This window comes from Solea solea, chromosome 4, assembly GCF_958295425.1.
Source record: "Solea solea chromosome 4, fSolSol10.1, whole genome shotgun sequence".
NCBI classification, from domain to species: domain Eukaryota; kingdom Metazoa; phylum Chordata; class Actinopteri; order Pleuronectiformes; family Soleidae; genus Solea; species Solea solea.
This window is the reverse complement of record NC_081137.1, coordinates 14,051,817-14,073,158: the sequence shown is the minus strand read 5'-3', so window position 1 is coordinate 14,073,158 and position 21,342 is coordinate 14,051,817. Positions and strand designations below refer to the sequence as shown.

Genomic DNA, 21,342 nt, shown 5'->3' with positions numbered 1-21,342 from the left:
TATTCATTCATTCATTCATTATATCTATCTTTCTTTCTTTTATTTATTATTATGTCATTTCACCTAAAGTAGCATTTTTCTCTCATCTTGCATTAGTATAATACAGCATATTTCAATTCAGAGATACAATATTATGACTGATAAATTCACTGTGGAATGGATTTAATCACGGGACTGCTCTCACAGGCGATGAATGCTACGTGCCGTATTTGGTCACTAATCACATGATTGTCGCGGCCCGCGTGAAAGGTTTTAAACAACCACGCCCTTTTTATTACTATCATTGTGAAACACTACCCTCGGTTGGAGGAGGGGCGACACAGAGAGGAAGGGGTGTGACTGTGTTAAGTGATAGAGGAAAACAGGGACAGAAATATAACACCGTATTCTTCAAAATAATATAATTCTAGCACATGTTCGCAGGACGTGTTTTATTCTGAAAGTGCTAAGCGGAAACATCTTATCTCATTACAGCTCACTTGGTGCATCTGACGATGGACTCCATTTTGGGAAAAAAACCTCAGTAGATAGGGGCGTGGAGCAGCAACCCTACGAGTGTTGTGGAGAAAATCTAACAGTTTGGTGGAAAAAAGAGGCAAAGTCGCGAATATAGGTCGTGTTTCACGTGTATGTGCATAACAGACGTGAGTAAGAGTCTCTTTCTGTCGGTAAAATGGGAAACTGCCACACCGTTGGACCAAACGAGGCCCTTGTAGTTTCAGGTAACGTAAACGCTGTTTTTTTCCTTTGGTACGACCCTTTGTAGCTCCTCAGGCCCCTTCCCAGCCAGTGCTAGTCGACGACAACAGAAAAGCCACACTGAGCAGTTACCATAACAATCCTAATCCTATATATATATATATATATATATATATATATATATGTATGTACAAACATATAAACATTATGTATTATATCAATAAGCAAACGCTAAATCATGTTTGAGTTGCCTCAGCGGTTGACCGGTCCACGTCCACTCACTATTCTTAAAATGAAATGTCGTGTCGAATCAAAATAGACACATGTTCACTATACAATGCAACATGAGTTTCTCATTAAAATACTTCCCCGTTGTTTTCATTACAAATAAACCTCACATTCATATCCAGGTTATTATCATTGCTGTTGTTATTTATTTTCAGTGATGTGGCTGGGATGTGTCAGTTGTGATTCCACATGTGTTCACACTTTATTTAATGTGTAACACACACAGAAGTGCTTTCACTTGTCCAAATTATTATGATAAAATGCACTGTTTTGTATGAGAAAACGAGGCGTAGAGACATAATAAGCGTTGTACATTAAATACGTTTGTGAACATCATCATCATGTTTAATGTTGTTGTCAGTGTTTAATAAACACTGACAACAACATTTATGGACAAAACGATTACTTTATTAATCGAGATTGTTAGTTGCAGCCCCAATTCAAATAAAATGTATTAGATAGACAGCCATGACAAGAAAGTTACAAATTATGCCATGTCTACTATGAAATTAGTTTATTTTACGTCTCTGTCAATGAACAATGATGGATAGCTTTCTGTGACAGCATGAATAATGTCATAGCTAAATTATTTGTATTACAAGGGACACAGTGACAAACTGTCATGGTTTCAATCAGGCAGAGCTATTGATGCTAACTATGCCTTAAAGAGAAGACCCAGGAATGTTCTTAATCTCTGGGTCTCCTAATAAAAAGGCAGAGACCAGGGCTCCCTTTGTGTCAAAGGTTTGTTTCCACCCATTGGCTCTGGAGTTGGTTTCCATCAAAATTCTCTGTAATGTGATTAGAACATCTGAGAATGAACAGTGAAACGGTGAACCAGTAGTTTCCATGTCATTACTCAAGTAAACAAAAAATAAATCGCCACAGTTTGACATGTTACTCATTCTCCATCGATCTGAACACACGTTTTGGAATACCAGACTTTTGTCACTGTTTATTGCCTTTGTTTACTAATGTGGTTTGGCAGGTGTGTGGTCATATGATAGCTAGCATGCTGAATCTGTTGTGGCAGTTTCCTATCAATGTGCTAGTGATGAACTATAAACGAAAACAGCTTTGGGATTTTCCATTGTAAAAAAATCTGTAAGACTGTGTCAGTCACCACAGATTGTGTCAAAACAGATTTTTGTTCATTGAACTGTTGTGAAGTAACTTCACCTATTCACTTTTGACCAACAAACTCCTGCATCAAGGAAGTTAAGTTAAAGATGGTATTTTCTTTAAGCAGATGTAAATTGTCATTCATTTGCATGGAGCCCCTCCCCTCCACTAAGAAGTGAATGCACTTAGGAATCTCAGTTATGTCAGGGGTGAACCAGAGCAACTGTGACTAAAATGGTTGTGTCGTTCCAAGTATTCTTTACGCTCCCTGCCTACCACTGCAGTTAGCGATGGCATTTGGCAGCAGTGAGGTACATTTTAATTAGTAAATGCCTGTCCCTCTTGCATTTGTTTATTAAAATATTCCATCTAATATCTATAAATTAGATCAACTTAGATTATCAGTGTTTTCATGGTAATAATTCTTATGGTCCAGGTATCATGATTCAAGAAGGCAAAATGCATACATGAAATTTAGTTATACAATTTATTTAATTCAATGTGATTATTAAAGCCATTTAGCCATTCAGAAGGGGAGTCTTTTTCATAGGACATGGATGATAGTCCAGCTCCTCCCCCTCCTCTGTCTGTCAATGAGAGGTGACAGCTGGGAATGTCACACTTTGCACTTGAGATCAAACTATCAGACTGAGGCCACTGAGTAGGACTGATATATCCTAACTTACAGCTCATTTATAAAGATCTGGCCTTTATTTTAAACTGTTACTATCTACATTTGTTTCAACATTGCCTCTGAGGTTTGTGCTTCTGCACGTCCCCACAGTAAAATAAGTGTGAGTAGTGATTAAACATTCAAATATGATGTAAACTACATGTTGCAAGTGGTTTGCAATAAAGCATGTGAACTTCCACAGTCAGATAAACCATGTGACACACCGTTTGACAAGGTTGATTAAGTTCCAAGTCAATAGGAACATCAAGAAAGATGAAGCATTTATTGCAGCACAGCAGCTTGGCTTGAGAAAACAAAGTATTGTGTTACGATGAGTGATACTGTTGATCAAATTACAATATTATTCCTATGGGGGGTGATGGAAATGCATAGGGCTGAAATTAACCATGACATTCAGAATCAATTAATCTGTTAATTTGCTTTTTTAAGCATCCATGAAAGGCAGAAAATGTTGTAAAATATTGATCAGTGATAAACCTACACCTCAAATGGTTTCTTTTTGGTCCACAAATCAGATATTCAGTTGGTTGTCACAGGAGCAAAGGATATAGTCACATTACAAAGCTGAAATCAGAGATCTTGTTTTTTTAAATAAACTCACTCAGACTGATTGATTGTTAAAGTAGTTAATTGATAAGTTAAATCACTAATATACTGTAATGTAATTTGTGAATAATAATATTAAGAAACATCAAATTAGGGCAGGGCAATATAGCCACAGGTCTTCATGATAAAATATTTTTTTAATCGGTTGATATCGATAATAATCATGATAACATGTTTGCTAATTTAGGACTGAAATTTGTTCCTGAGTGAAAGTTAAATAAACCAGCTGATTGATGTAATGTGTTGCATCTTAAAGTGTGTATAAATATTATGTCGACATAAGCAAAATTACATATCGTTTGCTATTAATTTATTGTCCAGCCCCACATTAGACATACGATCTAAACTGGCTACTGCTGTTTTTTGTATTGTGATTGCAGTTATGTGACATTGATTAATCTGTGTCTGTATCCAAAGGTGGCTGCTGTGGCTCAGACCAGAAGACGTATGTTGTTGGAGGCTGGTCCTGGGCCTGGTGGCTCATCTCTGACATCCAGAGGTAAGAAATGTCTGCTCTGGCTTCAGATCAGAGAAAATGCTCAAAGGTCCCTTAGAGACATGGGGAGTGAGATGTCAGACAGGCAGTACATGCAGAATCTGCAGTAGTTTCACAAAACAAACTTACCACAAATGTAAAAAGACTTAATTCTGCTCCAAATTCCTACTTATCACCATTCGCTTTGAGTGCTGGGCGGTATACCGGTTCATACCGAAAAATGGGTATTTATTTATTTTGTACCACAAGACCAGCATATGAAAAACGGGACATGGCGCAGTAAAACACTTTTCATTGCTGCACCACACATGCTAAGGGTTTATGGAATTAGATTTGTGTCAATATTTTCAAACAAAATCTTTCACAACACTTTTTATGAAGCAAACGACACTTTATGAATTGAGCAAACGAAGATCAAAATACAGAAATTGCAAATAAAATATCGATTTAATCATTGCAACATATGGTATTTTATTTATTTGTTTGAAAATACACTTTTTGTTTGCAGTGATAGGAATTTTGTTTGCTCCGACTCTTTTGTGCTCCCTGATTTGTTCTTTGGACTCCCTGATTTGGTCTTAGTGCCATGGTTTTTTGTTTGCGATTCTGACCATGGGCGGGCCTTAAGAAGCTGCCCGCTGATTGGCGACCGCTCAATGGACCAGAAGTAGTCACGGGCTTGGAATCCGGGTCCCAGACAGACAGCAACTCCAAGCCTGTGACTACCGTTTGTTTGCTTCTTAAAAAGTGTTGCTTGCTTTGTGTTGTTTGAAAATATTGACATAAATCTAATTCCATAAGCACACACGCTCAACTGCGTGTATACCGTGATATACATTTTTGGTCATTCCGCCCAGCACATTCACTTACTATGAAACCATTCTTAACCCAGGAAAGAATCAGCGTCAGGGGCCTCTGCCCCATAAAAGCAAATATTTTTTAAGAATGAATTAGATATGTTTTATAAGACACAGTATTATTTCATCAGTTAATTAAGTTAAGTATAAGTATATCAGTATATGTTCAAAATCTAAATGCATATTTACTTACTTACAGAAAACTTTATTGTTTTCTGGCCTCCCTCCAGATTAATGAATCAGTCACTGCTTTTGTTGAGGCTTAAGTCTTCCCATTTTCTTCAGGAGCCTTGAACATCACAGCATTCACATAAGATATTATATCTCATATTTTTTTTAAATTATATGGAATGTCAAGATCAGGCTGGCGGTATTCAGTTTGTTTTTATTGGTAACAGATCAAATAAAAAACTGAGCCAACGACTGAACTGATCCATGAAGATCTGACTGTGTATACCCACATCCCAACATAAACTGCATGCTCCATAGTCCAAATTTAAAATTGAATTCTTTAAAAGATGTTTGCTAAAGCAGTTTTAGTGTTTTTTTATTTTTTTGTTAAAAGATAACCGGTTGAAAGAATTATGCTTTTACTTATTTTTAAGAATTTGAGAGTAAATTATTCTTCACTTTGGTCATTTTGATTTTCATGTTTTATGTTTACATAATATTTGTGGATGTTTTACATTAGGCAAGGCAACTTTATTTCATAAACAGGGACTCTTACTCAATTACGACTCAATAATACAATTATTATTTAAAGAGTAAAGAAAAATGGAAAGAGAAAGAAAACAAGGTTAGACTAAAATTAAGCATAAAATATGATAATGCAGCATAAAACAGCAATTTAGTTTACCATTACACTTAATTTCTTAAGTTCTAAAAGTCCATTAAAAAGGAGGTACACTGTTCTTTCTTTCCTACCCTTAAATAATCAATTGAAGAATAAGATAGGTGAGGTTAATTGACTCAAACATTGATATTAAAGGCACATTTTTAGCAGATGTGTAAACACGGGAGCTCGTCACCGTCTACTGATTTTATTTCAGATTCAGATAAAACTGTAAAAATAAAGACATGGTACATACTACTGAGGTCAATGAAAGTTAACAAACAAAATATTGAAAGGACCGTGCAAAAAGAACTGAAAAGGGAAAATGAATAAAAGGTGTATAATACCATTCGAAAATATAATGAATAATAACTGTCCTTGTATCATTCTCCTTTCAAGCTTGAAATCAGAAAACAAAAAGATTGTGTGTCATTTTAAGTCTGGTTCTGTAACGAAAAAACTGACTCTGTTTGACCATTAACCCACTGGAGCTTCAGGTCACCTTTAAAATGTGTTCACTGTTTGTATACAGTTAAATTCATTGACTGACTCTCGCCTGTCAATCAATTTTCATGACGTGATCACAAGTTTAGACTGAACTGTCTGGAATTATGTGTAATTGTTAGAGCCTCATCAATACTAGTTCTTGGGCCAGTACTGATACAGCCTTTAGGAAGTAAAACGTTTCATATACTATATACTATATATTGCGTAATTATGTCTAATTTCTGTAGTGTAGTTATATAACCACTTTCACCTCAATTGTTTGGGGTCGCACGGTTTAATTCTTACTTGTGGCCTTTTGCCTCACGTTTCTCCTGCTCCCCTCTTATGCTTCATCTGTCTTCTCTAATAAAATGCCCCAACCTATTTTTTAAAAAAGAAAGTTGGTGTACAGTGAAGTGTACTCACCCATGTAAGTCTTTCTTGTCCCTGCTCTGGAGACCCTGTCTTTAAAGGATATCTCCTTTACTAACCTGCTTTGCTCCGTCTGGTGTCGGTCTGTCTCAGCACGACTGTTTGTCCTTCATGTTAAAGATTTCCATTAAGTGCTGTTCTCTTGTATTTAGCTGCTTGGAAAAGTTAGTGTAGACCATGACAACAAAACAAAATAGATGTAGGACTAGATAAATCACCATTTCGGGCGAGCTGAACATGTGTAGTTTTTGTTCAACATGTTAGCTGCTTTCTTGGATGATATAAACAGGAGAGATGTTCTTGTTTCTCTTCAGAGTAGCAACCATTTGAGCTGAAAGCCCTGTGTGCATGAGCCACTAGCTAGACAGCATCATAAAGACAGGAGGAAGGAGTGTAGCTTCCCGCTCGTGCTGCAGTAATCATGTTAATGTCCAGGCCTGTGAGTCATTGATCCATTTCTTCTGGAAAGGAAGGGGAGGCGGAGCTTTTATCCAGAGCGGTTTCTCTCCAATTGTTGCAGCAGTCGGTGTCCCATATCTTTGTCTCTGAAACCCACAGAACAAATCAGGGTTTATTATAAAGGAACAGCTCTGGCTGTTAGCTCCAAGCATGACCTCACATAAACAGTTCAGCCAGAGCGTATTTGAAACTGAGAATTTGATTGTTTGTAAAGGACATTCCTGTTTAATCTCCATACAAATGTAATCTTGGAGTCACTGGGATCTGAAGGGTCTTGTCAACACAGACTTGAGTTTTTATCTATTGATATTACTCCATGTCCATGTTTCTTTTAAACGTTTTTTAACCAAAGGTAAGATTAGCTGTAGGGCTCTGACATGTCTACTTTTCTGTCAGCAGCATAATGTTTACACACAAAATAGCCTCAAGGGCTAAAAAACAGTGAAACATTAAGTCAGGTTTTGTCTTTTGCCCCCTCTCTCTCACATTTTCTTCTTCATGGTAACTGACATTCCTAACAGCTGTTGTTCAACTCACTGTTTTGCCCCCGCTATTCCCGCTGCCTGCCTGCCTGCGTAGAATGTCTCTGGAGGTTATGACCATCCTCTGTCGCTGTGAGAATATCGAAACCTCGGAGGGCGTGCCCCTGGATGTGACAGGGGTGGCTCAGGTAATGCATTTCAAAAGACCCTTGAAAAAAGCAGTGACTGGTGCTCGAGACCAAGGAGGGCAGAGGAAAATGGTTCCGCTAATAAGCTAACACTGTCTCTGTGTTTGTGAGTTTTCTCATCTTCATTGCTTTTTTCTTCTGCAGTCAAAAGGAGGCAATCGGCTGCCACAAACATGCCATAAAGCTGAACTCTGAGTTACTAATGGCAACGGGGTCACCAATGAATGCTGCAAAAAGATTTAAGGAACTCAATGCTAAAAGCAGTATACATTATTTGATTGTAGTTTCATTTGAAAATAACCTCAACGGAAGCTTCTATGAGATTGGGTCGTGGGCAGCATTTCATTTTGCTCCGTTGTTAGTGATCTGGAGTCCTTGGGTGAATGGTTTCACTTTGTCCTGTTCTTTTCCTTGTGTTCAGGCCCTTCCCTTCATTTGCTTTCCCTCCGAACATGTCAATTTTTATTTTATATTTTTCCACATTCTTCACAGGATAACGCTTGAGATTATGACCCTGCAGCCCAAGTGTGAGGATGTAGAGACAGCGGAGGGTGTAGCTCTTACTGTCACTGGGGTGGCTCAGGTAATTCACCACACTTTTCTGGGAATGCCAGTTCAGACTCCACTTACCCTTCCCCCACCATCTTCTTTTCTCTGGCATCACCCCATAATCACAGCAGAGGTGCGATTTCATACAGAGGGCTCCACATGTGTCTTTGGTCAAGAAGTGTGCAGATAAACACATATTTTGGGTCAAATTTTATTATGCATGATTTTTCCTAATATGGGCAGAATTTTCCAAGTTAAGAATATTTTCCAAGCTGTAGATTAAGAGTAGCACTGTGTCAAAAACACCACTCGTTATTAATTTCAAAGAGACCATACAGCTCATGTGTTTTGTGATACAGTGTTATTCTTTTAGTCTTTGAATAAATGTTGTCTCTGTGTGACAGGTAAAGGATTCTCTTAAGAGCCATATTTGTATCACAGCTTCAGATTGTATCCCAGCCAAAATGAAGTCTGACAACTGTAAACTGTAAAGAGAAAATCCACCTTGAAATAAAATCCACAAAATGTTATATATATAGTATCTACATATACAATAAAAGCATGATGCAAAGTGTTTTATCCATTTATCCATTATATTTGTGAAAATAATTTGACAAAAATTGTCTTTAACACACACCTGCCAATTCCTTACAAATGTCTGCATTCATTACTGACAGTGTAATGTGCATCATGCCCTAACATCTGGCCTCACTGCAGGTGCATGTCCCCAGCAGATTTTATTTATTTGTAGTGGAAGTCATAGTTGTTCACTAGCATGTGCCATAGCAATGCTGTTGGCTACATTAGTTCCTTTTCTAAACTGGAACTACATGTTTGCCTGACAGCCTTGCTCTACACAGTTACCAAGGGGAGGCATGGTAGCTGCAAGAACAGTGATTGGTGGGGGGGAAATTACAGGCAAGCTAAAGAAGTAATGTCTGTAATTTCCACTCATCCACTGTTTTCTTTCTAAGTGATTGTTGTTCTGTTGCAGTGAGTGAACCAAGACAACAAGAAAATGGTGTTTGGTAATAGTCTCCTTCTATGTTAGAGACAGAATAAACCTTTCTTTTGGTGAGCTATAACAAAGATGGTCAAAGAAAATCAACACAAACGGCTACAAATAGCAGTTGAACAGCAAACTGATTCACTTTCACAGTCGATGTTCTGTACAAATACTGATTAGTGCTGACTGAGTAGAAAAAAGGGACTTTTTTTTCTGGTGGATATTCTCTTAAACAATTTGTAAAATAATATACCTCTTTTTTTCTGCATTTCCATTTTAAATGATATCCTGTGGTTATTCAGTTCCCTTTGAGGTCGGCATGCTAGTGTTGTATTTTTTGCACTTTAAACATGATTCCTCATGATCACTTCTGTATTTTAGCCGCAGACTTGCCAGTGTTCCTTTACTCTGAGTTTTCCTACATGCATGCTGACAATGAGCCTACTGTTTGGAGCTAAACAGCCCCTCACTCTCACACAGTTCACTTCACAGAAAGGCTCATCATGCCACTGTTTGATTGGTCCAACCTAAGCCACAGCCATTATGGTATGTGTGTCCCATGGCAACAGGGGTTGAACTTCTTTCTTAAATTAAGAGCACACAATTATTCAGGTTCAGAGCAAGGCATTGAGCCGAAGAATGTGAAAGTAGAAGTAAGATGTAAGTTACTCTTGCTAATAAATGAATTATATTTCTTTCAAATAAATGTAAGATGGATATTTTCAGTCAGACACCTCTAAAAATGTCCTGGCCTTTAAGGAACAGTAGAGTTTCATAAACATTTGCAAGGAAACACTACTGCTGTTCTTTTCTGTCATATTTTATTATTATTTCCTTTATCAGTGTTGCAGTGAGTTTGGATGTGGCAGGAGGAAGGGTGGTGCCTTAAGTAGAATGGGTGGGGGTTGCAGTAGCAGATCACAGTAAAGGGCCTAACACCACTATTGTACACATTCTCAGCCACATTATGGCTCCCCCTGCTGGCCTGTGTGAGGTCGTGTGGCTGGTTTGCAGCCTTTTCTGTTGTGTAAAAATGTGTCTGGTGAATGATGGCCATTTCCCTTGACATTGTGTTGTTGAGTGCATGTTGCAAATGTAAACCATGTGCAGACCACTCACCTAAGGACCCAGCTCATTCTCTTTCTTCTTACAGCTCCAGTGGAGTACATATCTCAAGAACCTTCTGTCTTACATTTTTCATTTCTTGTTTAAGTTAGCTCGTGTACTGTCACTGAATGCCCCTGTGTGTATCTTGTGAACCTGAATACATTGCCATGATGATTTATTTTATTTTAATGATGATGTTGCCTCTGAAATTGTTGTCTTTAATTTAAACAGATTTTAGATGGTGTATTGATCTCTTTTTCTATATCCCTGCGTTTGAGCCGTGTTAAATTAAAATGGTTTGTATGTATAGTACATGCCTTGCTTATTATCACCAAAAAAGAAAGGTTCGAAGTCAAATTTGTGTCTGCATCTGCTAATATTGATTCTGTTGTCCACTTTAACTATGTGACAACAGCCACTGTGATGAGTACAAAAATAATGCTAACATTCACTGTACTATTGAGCTACCCAGTCAGCCATATACATTGCACTCCATGTCAGAATTGGGGGTTACTAGCATCCCAATTTAAAGTAGAGTAGAAATACTCCTTTATTGCTTCATACTATGGAAACTCGTCACTCGTCACTAGTCATACAACCAACTACCTCTACCACTTAATCAAAGATGTCGACTGTTAATAAAACAATTGTGGAGTGATGATCCCTCCATCCTCAGAACATGGCGTGCAGTAGGCTGCTGCTTTAATAAAGCATTTTCTATTCATTAATATTGAAAATTAAGAGGTTCATCACAGTGTGCATAATTTTACCAAAACAACAGCAACGAGCATAAGTTTTGAGACATTTTTTAACATTAGCATTGCTTCAATGTGTGATAACTGATTAGTATACGTCATACATCATGATTTGATGTGTGCCACACCTGTGTGCGCCTGTATTTGTGCTTGTTTTGTGCCTGTGTTTGTTTCTGTGTGTTCAGCTGACGATCTTTGTCCATGTTGGCACCAGGTGAAGGTGATGACAGAGAATGAACTGCTGGGCTATGCCTGCGAACAATTCCTGGGAAAGACAGTCGTAGAGATCAAAAGTGTCATCCTGCAGACTCTCGAGGGTCACCTGCGTGCCATCCTTGGTCAGTGTCTCCTTGTTCATGTGATTGTTGTTTTTGTTGGGTTTTTTTTCCCCAACAGAGGTAAGCATTCTGTCTAGTGTAAAAAGCTGTGCATATCCTGGTTAAGTCGTGAGAAAGACAGATTGTACTATGCAAAATTGAAAGAACCAGCAGTAAAATAACTTTTGACTTTTTAACTCCCATGTCCCCATGTTTGTTTGCTGTTCTTATTACTCATAAAAAAGGTGTGGTTCATTGAAAAGGCAAATAAGAACATGGAGCAGTCAATTGATCAATGACAATTAAGCACAATGGAGATGGAACAGCACTGAATATGTACGTTATGTTAGAAAACAATGTTATGTGCTGCTAATGTACACAATGGAGAACTTTATACGATAGATGAAATGGATAGTAGGGATTAAGACAATGATGACTTACGCCGTACAGTACTGTGCAAAAGACCATCAGCTTCATTTGCTCCTGTTGTTGTGTTGATGTCGTGGCCGTCTTCGTCCCTGTGTTCAGTTCTTAATTAAAGCCTATTATATAACAGTGATTGTAGAAGTAGCCGTTTAGATTTGAAGGCTCTAACCACAGTTTCCATCTGTTAGGTACCCTCACTGTTGAGCAGATTTACCAAGACAGAGACAAATTTGCTGCCCTGGTGAGAGAGGTGGCCTCACCTGATGTCGGTCGCATGGGCATCGAGATCCTCAGCTTCACCATCAAGGTGTGAGAAATGAAAACTGGACATCATTATGCGTTTATTATCGCAATATCTACTTCCTGTTGCAGTTTAACACCTAATAACTTAATAACTTACTGTACTGTATGCCCACATTGGTGTTTCTGATAGGATGTCTATGATAAAGTGGAGTACCTGAGCTCACTGGGTAAAACTCAGACAGCTGCCGTGAAGAGGGATGCAGACATTGGAGTGGCAGAGGCAGAGAGAGATGCCGGCATCAGGGTAAGATGAGCTTCAAGAGGAAATCAAATCTAAAAACATGAGCAATTAAAGCACATCATTTCTCTAGCCGTTGCATTAGGAAAGCAACAGCATTTCCTAACCCATCCCCCTGTTATTACTGTGTCTCTTACAGGAAGCTGAGTGTAAGAAAGAAATGATGGACATTAAGTTCTTAGCTGACACAAAAATGGCAGACTCCAAACGAGAGCTGGAAATGCAGAAAGCTGCCTTCAACCAGGAAGTGAACACGAAGGTATAATAGATAGAATCCTCAATATGTAGTCCATTATCAAACATTAGAGCAGTGAAACAATGAAATGTCCTGCTTCCACTAGAAAGCAGAGGCTCAGCTGGCATACGAGCTGCAGGCGGCCAAAGAGCAGCAGAAGATCCGTCTGGAGGAGATCGAAATCGAGGTGGTGCAGAGGAAGAAGCAGATCACCATTGAGGAGAAGGAGATTGATCGTACTGACAAGGAGCTCATTGCTACTGTGAAGAGACCTGCTGAGGCTGAAGCCTACAAGATGCAGCAGCTGGCTGAGGGACATAAGTGAGTGGATCCCACAGTTTGCTCCCCTAAGTTCACGCCACAGAACATCATTTTCCAACTAGTCATTTATGTGTAATGTTTCTGTTAGTAAATGACTTGTTTCCATTGCAACAGTCAATAGTAATTTTCATAAACCAGGTATTATTTTTCCTCACATCTGCCTTAGATAAACTGTTTATCAGAAGAGTCTTTGGTAGAGCTATTAAAAAGCTGGCTCATTTCATGTGTTGTAGTACTTTTGACGATCTCCTGCTCCTACATGTAAACATTAACAATTCTTTTGATGCTTCTCTAAATCAACACCAGGACAAAGAAGGTGCTCACGGCGCAGGCAGAGGCCGAGAAGATCCGCTGCGTCGGTGAGGCCGAGGCCTCCTCCATTGAGGCAGTGGGAAAGGCAGAGGCTGAGAAAATGAGGCTGAAAGCTGAGGCCTACCAACAGTATGGAGAGGCTGCCAAGACAGCTCTGGTCCTGGAGGCTCTGCCCAAGGTCTGTGTCACACATGTACACGCCGCAGGTTTTAAGACGCATTATGACCATTATTTGGAAAGTTTGCTCTGCAACATTAAAGGGATTGTACAGGTTTTTTTTGTGATTGAGTTTGCATTTCACTCACATAACATATCCCTTACAGCACACATGGGTGCTTAAGTGAAGGATCGACGTTGTGATATTAGCAGTTGATGTGATGACAGAATCAGAGCTAAGATGAGCACATTCGGAAACAAAAAAGTTACCTTGGAATGTTGCGTTTTTAACCAAAATTAGTTCAAAATGTGATATGGTGAGACACGTGAAGAGGCAATGCTCAGGATCTGTGGAGCACCATGCAAAGTTCCTGTAAATACAGACCGAACATCAGTTTCACACTTTCACATTAGTAGCATTTAACTCGTAAAAAACACCCAGACCTTTATTTTGAAATAATCACAAGAAAGGACATTACAGCATTTTTACTTTTGAAAAGTAAATGTTATGCAGGTTGAATATACTGTAAAAATGGTTTAATGATTATTATTTCTTTAAAACCTTGTTTTTGTGGCCCTTTGCTTGCCCTGTGGGCAAATGTTGCTCACCCCTGCCCTACAGTGTCAGGCTCAAGGCGTCCTTGATTTGTAGATGATGAAGCACGGACCTGTGTTTTGTCTGTGAATTAATGAACGCATGCTTACTGTTTTTTTTCTTGTTTATTTCAGATTGCCGCTAAGGTGGCTGCACCTCTGGCCAAGACCAACGAGATTGTCATTTTGAGTGGAGATTCCAGCCGTGTGACTGGAGAGGTGACCCGTTTGTTAGCTGAGCTCCCCGTCTCTGTCAACGCCCTCACTGGAGTGGATCTGACTAAGGTGAGCGAAAATGCTAATATTCTGAGTCTCATTAGCCTCCTCTTCGAACACAAACCCCCTCTGGTGTCCAACAATTTTCCATCTTGCCAAGCCACTACCCCATTTTGTTGGCTTTTATTCCCCTCATCAGGGAATTTCCTTACAAGACTTAGAACATTAGTGCAGATAATTGAAAAAGGCAACGGTTTGCTAACATTGTAACCATAACGACTTAATGATATGTCCATGTTGTGTTTTCAGCTGCTTCCTGAATAACTAAAAACCATTTCAGTATTTTTAAAACAAGTTCATTTCATTTTTTCTTGAGATTTGGATAAACTTAAAGTTACTATTTTCTTGTTTGAAGCACTAGAGAGGCTGTAATTAATACTTATTATATTTAAATTTGAGGTCCCAAATTAGTCAACACGTGCTTTTAGTCTCCTTTCAGACCTGGCATTAAAATCTGTCCTGAGTGAAGTTTAGGTGTGAACACACCCAATGCATCTTCAAATGCATTTATATTTATATTTGTGAGCGAAAATCCATCATCAGGACACTTACAAAACCTGCTCAGGTGATGTCCTCTGACCCGCTGCCATGTCATAGTGTAACAGAAAGTCTTTTTGACACTTTTTCTGGGCTCATACGCTAATTTGTTTGTAGCCAAACCTTAACGGTTAAAATGTAAGAGCAGCAGGAGTTGGTGCTTTGATTTACTCTTCTCGACTCTTATTTCTCTCTCTATTGGTCATTTGTTCAGACACAGACGTGCACACACAGCTGCACTGACAAGAGACACATCTGTACAGCCAAACTTGTTAAACAGAAGGGACAAAAGACATCAGTGTGCACACTGCACAAGGAAGTGAGAATTGATCACAAGAGACTCATCCAACTCAACACTGTCCACATATGAGTTTCTCCCAGGACAGATGTTAATATGAGGTATAAACGGGGTCATACTACTCATTTTTTTGTTTTTATTTTGGTCTTTTTTGGTCGGACCAAGTCCTTTAAGGCACTGATATTCTTCCCAACGCACACCATGCATATGATGTGTCATGCACGGCGCTTGCGCGTGTAGCTCAGATTTTGGTACCACGTGCAAAGGGCGTGTTGGGTGCGCATGGACAGCACATGCACGAACAGAATTTCCGCCTCACTGGTAGGTGGCGTATAAGCCCCGCTCACCAAGCAGAAAAACTATTTCCACAACAGAAAGAAGTAGTCGCCAAGGATAGTCAGCTGAGCCTCGACCTGGCGACCCTCGAACCAGCTGACACCCCTGCCCAACGTGTCTTTCACCTGTGAGCCGCTCAAACCCAACATGTCCGGGTGATTGTGATTATACCAGGGAATACCTCGCTGTGCGCGGAAAAATACCAGGGCCTTTAGATGGTGCTGACTCTTTAAAGATTATTCTTCATACTGAACCCAGTGATATGTAATCGAATATTTAATATGTCCTACTCTTTACTTTGCAAAAATCACTCACATTTTCTTCAGAAAGATATTATTTTGAATTGGAAAAAGTCTGTAACGGAATCATTTCTTCTACAGCCAGTGCTGAACACTTGGGCTTTATCAGTCTTTCCTCTCATCCCACAGATCCCTCTGCTCCAGAAGATGATCAACCCACAGTGCCAAACAGCCATTTGATGAATTAAGCCAGAGACTCATTACTCTGAATCCGACATATATCTGCCTCAAGCATGAAAACAGTTTTATAAGTCTCTGGCCCCCTTATGCAACTGCCTTCGACCATGAGTACTTGACACCAACTCAGACAGGTTTTGTGTTTTTCAGAGATTTTTAATTTTCTAAATGAAAACAAGCTGGAGCCTCGCTTCTAAAGGACCAGACTTTATGTATCTCTTGTTGTTTTAGTTGTAGTCGAAGACATATTGATTTTTATCACACTGTTCTAGTTAGCCAGAATTAAATGCTGCAATCGTGTTCAGTCCGACAAGTAATCCAAAGCAGGGTTTGGACATTGGCTCTTTTGAATGCTGTAGTGTTAAATGTCATTTAGTGAAGGAAAAAACACCGCAGTCTTCATTTGGAAGTGGGATCACACCAGCTGTAAGTCCTGCCAACAAGTTAGTGTTCAGACCTAGTAACAATCAGTAGCTATAACTATATTATTACTTTCTAATCAATCTTTCCACATACGTCCGTAAAAAACCTTGCCAAAGTATGCAAAAACCACCTCTGTGGTAGTTCCTGTTACAGTGGGGGGGGGGTGTCCACACACACACACACACACACACACACACAGAGAGAGACAATGAAAGTAGCTGGGTAATATTAAGGAGAAATCAGAATACTGTATTCTTCTCCGGATCGGTCCAAATTTCTGTCTGGAGTGTGGATGCTCAGCTTCCCGGTCAGTTAACATGACTTTTCATTACATTAGAGTAGAGTTAGACTAAAGTGTGCCAGCTCCTTACTCTTCATTAAAGAGTGATTCATCTAATGCTCTGAGTGAAGTGGCTCGGTGCAGACTGAGCACAGGGTGAAGTTGGGTGAATTTTATTATCCGTTAAAATAGTTTTCTATCTTAGACTTACCTCTAACTCAGAGAGACCTTACAACGTCAGAGTTTTGAGTGGTTTGGACGTTCATGGTCGCGTTGCCTGTGTTCTCGTTCTGATGTGCAGTGCCTGTTCATCACTCAAGTGCCCAGACCTTTAGGACAGTGGTTTGGCTTTAGTTGGATTTCTATCAGAGTGAATTCTCCACTGTTATAGACAGATATTTAAGTATTTTTGCTCTCTTTTTTCTTTAACATCTGCTTTTACTAACACGTGGTTACTCTTTACTTTTGTCACGTTCGGACACAAAGGCAGACAGAACATATAACACAAAGCCATACTTTAAAAAAGATTAGCCTTAACAGAGACACACAGGAAGCCTGCCAGGCTAACTGAACATTTCCCTATTACCTCAAGTAGCACATGGTAGATGCAGGGTCTGAGCTTTAATCCACTGATTACTCCTCTCTTACTTTCCTCCCTGAGTCAGAGTCAGTCATCCTCAGATGAAGTCACAATTTACGTTTGCTGACTGTGTACATATGTTGTCATTTTAAAGAATAACACCCACACCATGAAGTCATTTTATGGCATAAAAGTGACGTCTTGTGTCTTGAAATTTGCCACTGTGTTTTGCACGTCTGACCACATCACATGCAGGAGCTACAGTCAGTGAGAATAGGGAGAATCAGCATGTGTTGAGGTTGCTTACACCACACAGAGCGTTTGTGCTCGTGTGGTTCTGGATTTGGCGAATGTAATGTGAACGTTTTATTTGGGAGAAACGGGTGAAACGAGTGACTACTGCTCCACACAAGTAAAGAATTAACTCTAATCTTCTTTTCTTCTAATGACCTTGTCAGTATCGTTACAGTTATAAATCAGATTTAAGGTAAATAAACGCCAGTAAAAAAAAAAAAAAAAAATTCAATGGTCAGTGTTCCATGATCACTTGTGATGTGTGATGACAGTGTGAAACAAGTTGTGAGTTTCAGCCTCTAGATGGCAGCATCTCAGGAGGATGTCAAATCACGTGTGTGTGTAGAATGAGCCTTTTGATGCTGGCTGTTACAAATATCAATTCCATGTTTTTGTTGTTTTGCCAAACTATCCAATGTGTCTTTTTTAATTTTACTTTTCTTTTAACATGTGTGAATGTTCATAAACCACTTGTCAGAGCCTGTGAGCCTTTTTTAAATAATTTGTTTTAATGTAATTGACCATTTTTAGCTATCATAATCGCACCATTTTCTTTTTTTCTGTGAAATAAACATCCAGGCTTTTGGCTTTCTTTGGTCAGAGTCAAATCTCATTGAATGTCTGTTTACAGTCCCCCTCCACATTCTTGTGTGTGTTTGTGCTGCAACTGTTTTTTTTTTTTACCCGTGACTAGATATGGCCAGTATTTTTCAACACTTGAGGAGTTATCATCTAAAATCATTACTGACTCAAACCTGACACCTGACCATGGATTCACTTTCCCCATCTCCTCACACTGTGACGACTCAGTGCAGCCTGGCAGATTTCTACACTCGTTCACTACACACTTCTCTGCTGAGGCTCTGTGTGTGTGAGAGAGAAACAACTTTGTAACACTGCACAGTAGATGAGTGACATATCTCTGCTTTACTCAAACATCAACATGAAACCACACACGCATACCGGAATGGCTTCACCATTGTTTCGCAGTCCCATGTTTTAAGACTTAAAAACACACATGGAAGAACCTCAATTTAGCAAAGTTACTTTAATGGAGAAAAGCATTTTTGTCTCTTTTTTTTTTTATTTGTATACACGGTGCCTTTGTTGTGTGGTGTGAAACTCACTAATACTTAAATGTGCAGTTTAATTATCAATGATACATGTGGAAATAGTGACGTGCTATGAAGAATTTACTGCAGGACGTAGAATTGACTTGTAGAATATGTGAACTTTATACTTACATAGTACTTAAACTGTAAGTTTCCCTCTTCTGTTTGTCTTTTATGTGCTCTGTGACATTCAGTACTACCGATGTACAAGAAAACACATTCGCATATATACATATACATATATATATATATATATTTATATACAGTACATAGATGGCAAGTAAAGATTTAGCCTTTAACAGCTTCCCTCTGCAGAATGTGGATCCCTCAGATCATTAATTCTTGGGTTATAGTTTTATGGCCATTATATTATGTGCCAAAACTACTTTTTCCCTGACTGTCTAATCACAATAATGGCAACTTCCTGTTAGTCCTAGTAGCATTCGAGAGCGGGGTGTGGATAAAGTCCATGCACTTCAGACCTTCGCCATAACTCCAGCCTCCTTTAGTCTACGTCTTCTATCATTGACAAACAGTGTGTAATCTCGTATTGTGTCATTATCGTGTGGCTCACCATGTGAAACTTTGTAAAACTGACCCGGCATGACTTTTCAGCATGTGTTATTATGTGTCGTACTGTACCTAGTCATATAATAAATGCTATACCACTTCCCGTTGGCCTCGGCGTGTGTGTCTGTTACATATGAATTTGGGCAGGCTGTGTTTGAAAAGCATCTTAGCTTCGGAGGCAATGTGAACTTAACACTTGAGATTTTGTTTACAGTAAATGAAATGTGTTTGTACGATGAGTCAGTGCACTCTGCACACATCCTGTGCTGAGGAGCTCAGTGAAAACATGGTGGGAAAAAAACACTGAAAAGACTCACTTAATAAAATATTTGTCAGTTCATGTCTCACTAAATGTGTCCAATTAATGTCTACATGTTTTTGGACTTAAGGACTTTTTCTGAACACTGAACTTGCCCAGGACCAGTTGTCATCATGGGGACTGAAACATGGTCCTGATGAATGTTATGGTCATTTCTTACTTTTTGTTTGAATCTTTAATTCTTTTATATAATTTATACAATTATTTTTTGTGGTTATGTATTTTGCATGTTCATCACAAGCCCGTCTGTGACGTGAGATGGGTCAAAGTTAATAAGACCGGTCAGCTTTTGGTAATGGGCTAAAGTTTAAGGTTTTTTTTCTAGTTTAAATCGACCATTGGATCACCTTTTTTTGTATTTAATGGACTTAATAAATTATTTTGAAAGGAATTATGTGTCCAAATCCAACTGCACCACCATTTCATATGCAGCCTGTAGAGGGCAGTCAAGCCCTCTGAGAGGAGAGACTCTGCTGCAACAAACTTAGACTTCTCTTCTTTATACATATTAAACGTAAAAAAAAATCCAGTAATAACCTCATACTACTAAATATTATCCAAAGTATAATGTAATTACAACTTTCTAAACATGACTGCACTGAAGAACAATCAAACTTAAACTTAATGTTATGTTATACCATGATAATAATAATGATTATGGTTAACATGATGATCAAAGTGATAAACTACCTTGAATAAAAAACATTGGATGCCCTGATAATGTGAAACACACTGTTCAAACATATTTTACAATTATAAAAGTCTTAGCATTGTTTCATTTCATCTCAGATGCAAAACCTGTCATAATCTGCCATGACCCGCCACGGCAAAAGAAGCAACAAGTCGGCCCAGTGCAAACCGAGAGGTTTCGAATAAGCCACTACATGCTTAAATCACAGTATTGTGGGTCTTAAAACCATTAACTTTGTATTTGAATTAGGATTGTTTGATCACCATGAATGGCATATCACATTCCAGTGCTTTTGTTGTTTTTTTCGGCCAATCAGCTGCTCCTCACAGAGGAAACACATGGCTACTTAATATGTAGCTGGATCCTCACTGGGACTGTTGCTGGACAAGGACAAACACATTGCAGAGGAACTAACCCGTGGCTGTTACAGCACAAATATTTGGCTGTACTCAACGAAAACAGAGGCTTCTGGTCATGCTAACACTGATCTCACTTCTGCTATGCTATGTTATGCTAAAGCGCTAACGGACTTCATGCTAATGCGTTAGCATTCAAACTACCGGACTTTCTCCAGAGTTTATACACAAACAGATGGATTATTTAGCGGCCGAAAGAGAGTGGCAGGACATGAGTGTCATGTTCCGTTGTCAATGTCATTTTATTGTGTAATTCCCTCTTATTTTGAAGTCTTTTTTGTCCCTTGTCTGTTTGCCCTTTACTTCTCCCCTCTGTGATTACCTATCCCGTTTCACCTGTGTCTTGTTCCACACAGCTGTCCGTCGTCTCCCTAATTCCTCAGTGTATATAATTGCTCCTCCTTCGTTTGTCTAGTGTGAGTTCGTCTCCGTCCGTCACTAAATTAAACACAGTTCTTGAGCTAGCCTCTCCGACTGGTGATTAACTTTTCCTGACCAGTGGATTTATATGCATGTGAATGCTTCAAGTGACTCTGGTCGTCTTTCTGTGGATTACTCTGCACGTGTGTGCCTCTGTGACTCCAGTCAGTGTCCAGTTGTCCACGTTGACCCCGCGCCTGCGTTTTTACGCATAATTGAGGAGCATTGTTTGTTCCGTGTGCAAATAAAGACTGTTACTTACCACGGTATTGCATCTGGGTCCAGTCCTGTTCGTTATAATGAGAATAACTGGACACCATGAGGCGTACAGACAGTAATTACTTCTGAGATGAC

General features: G+C 39.1%; 1 protein-coding gene across 2 annotated transcripts; it reads left to right on the top strand.

Moving 5' to 3' along the window:
- The first annotated feature begins 372 nt into the window (after positions 1 to 372).
- LOC131458053 (flotillin-2a) lies at positions 373 to 19,245 on the top strand. Of its 2 annotated transcripts, none has more exons than XM_058626725.1 (11): positions 373 to 722; positions 3,827 to 3,908; positions 7,551 to 7,641; positions 11,273 to 11,396; positions 11,990 to 12,108; positions 12,235 to 12,348; positions 12,482 to 12,601; positions 12,684 to 12,898; positions 13,205 to 13,388; positions 14,096 to 14,245; positions 15,836 to 19,245. In XM_058626725.1, exons 1-11 carry the CDS (start codon positions 674 to 676, stop codon positions 15,884 to 15,886), a joined length of 1,299 nt encoding a protein of 432 aa, XP_058482708.1. In that variant the 5' UTR covers positions 373 to 673; the 3' UTR covers positions 15,887 to 19,245. The 2 variants fall into 2 exon arrangements, with proteins under 2 accessions (XP_058482708.1, XP_058482707.1); XM_058626724.1 differs by lacking the exon at positions 7,551 to 7,641 and adding an exon at positions 8,134 to 8,224 and having other exon boundaries at positions 380 to 722.
- The last annotated feature ends 2,097 nt before the right edge of the window (positions 19,246 to 21,342 follow it).

What these genes read in the sequence shown, in the direction of transcription:
- LOC131458053 (XM_058626725.1), top strand. Translation starts at nt 674, where the DNA reads ATGGGAAACTGCCACACCGTTGGACCAAACGAGGCCCTTGTAGTTTCA. An exon ending in CGAGGCCCTTGTAGTTTCAG is followed by an intron (nt 723 to 3,826) that starts GTAACGTAAACG and finishes CTGTATCCAAAG; the next exon opens with GTGGCTGCTGTGGCTCAGAC. An exon ending in CTCATCTCTGACATCCAGAG is followed by an intron (nt 3,909 to 7,550) that starts GTAAGAAATGTC and finishes CTGCCTGCGTAG; the next exon opens with AATGTCTCTGGAGGTTATGA.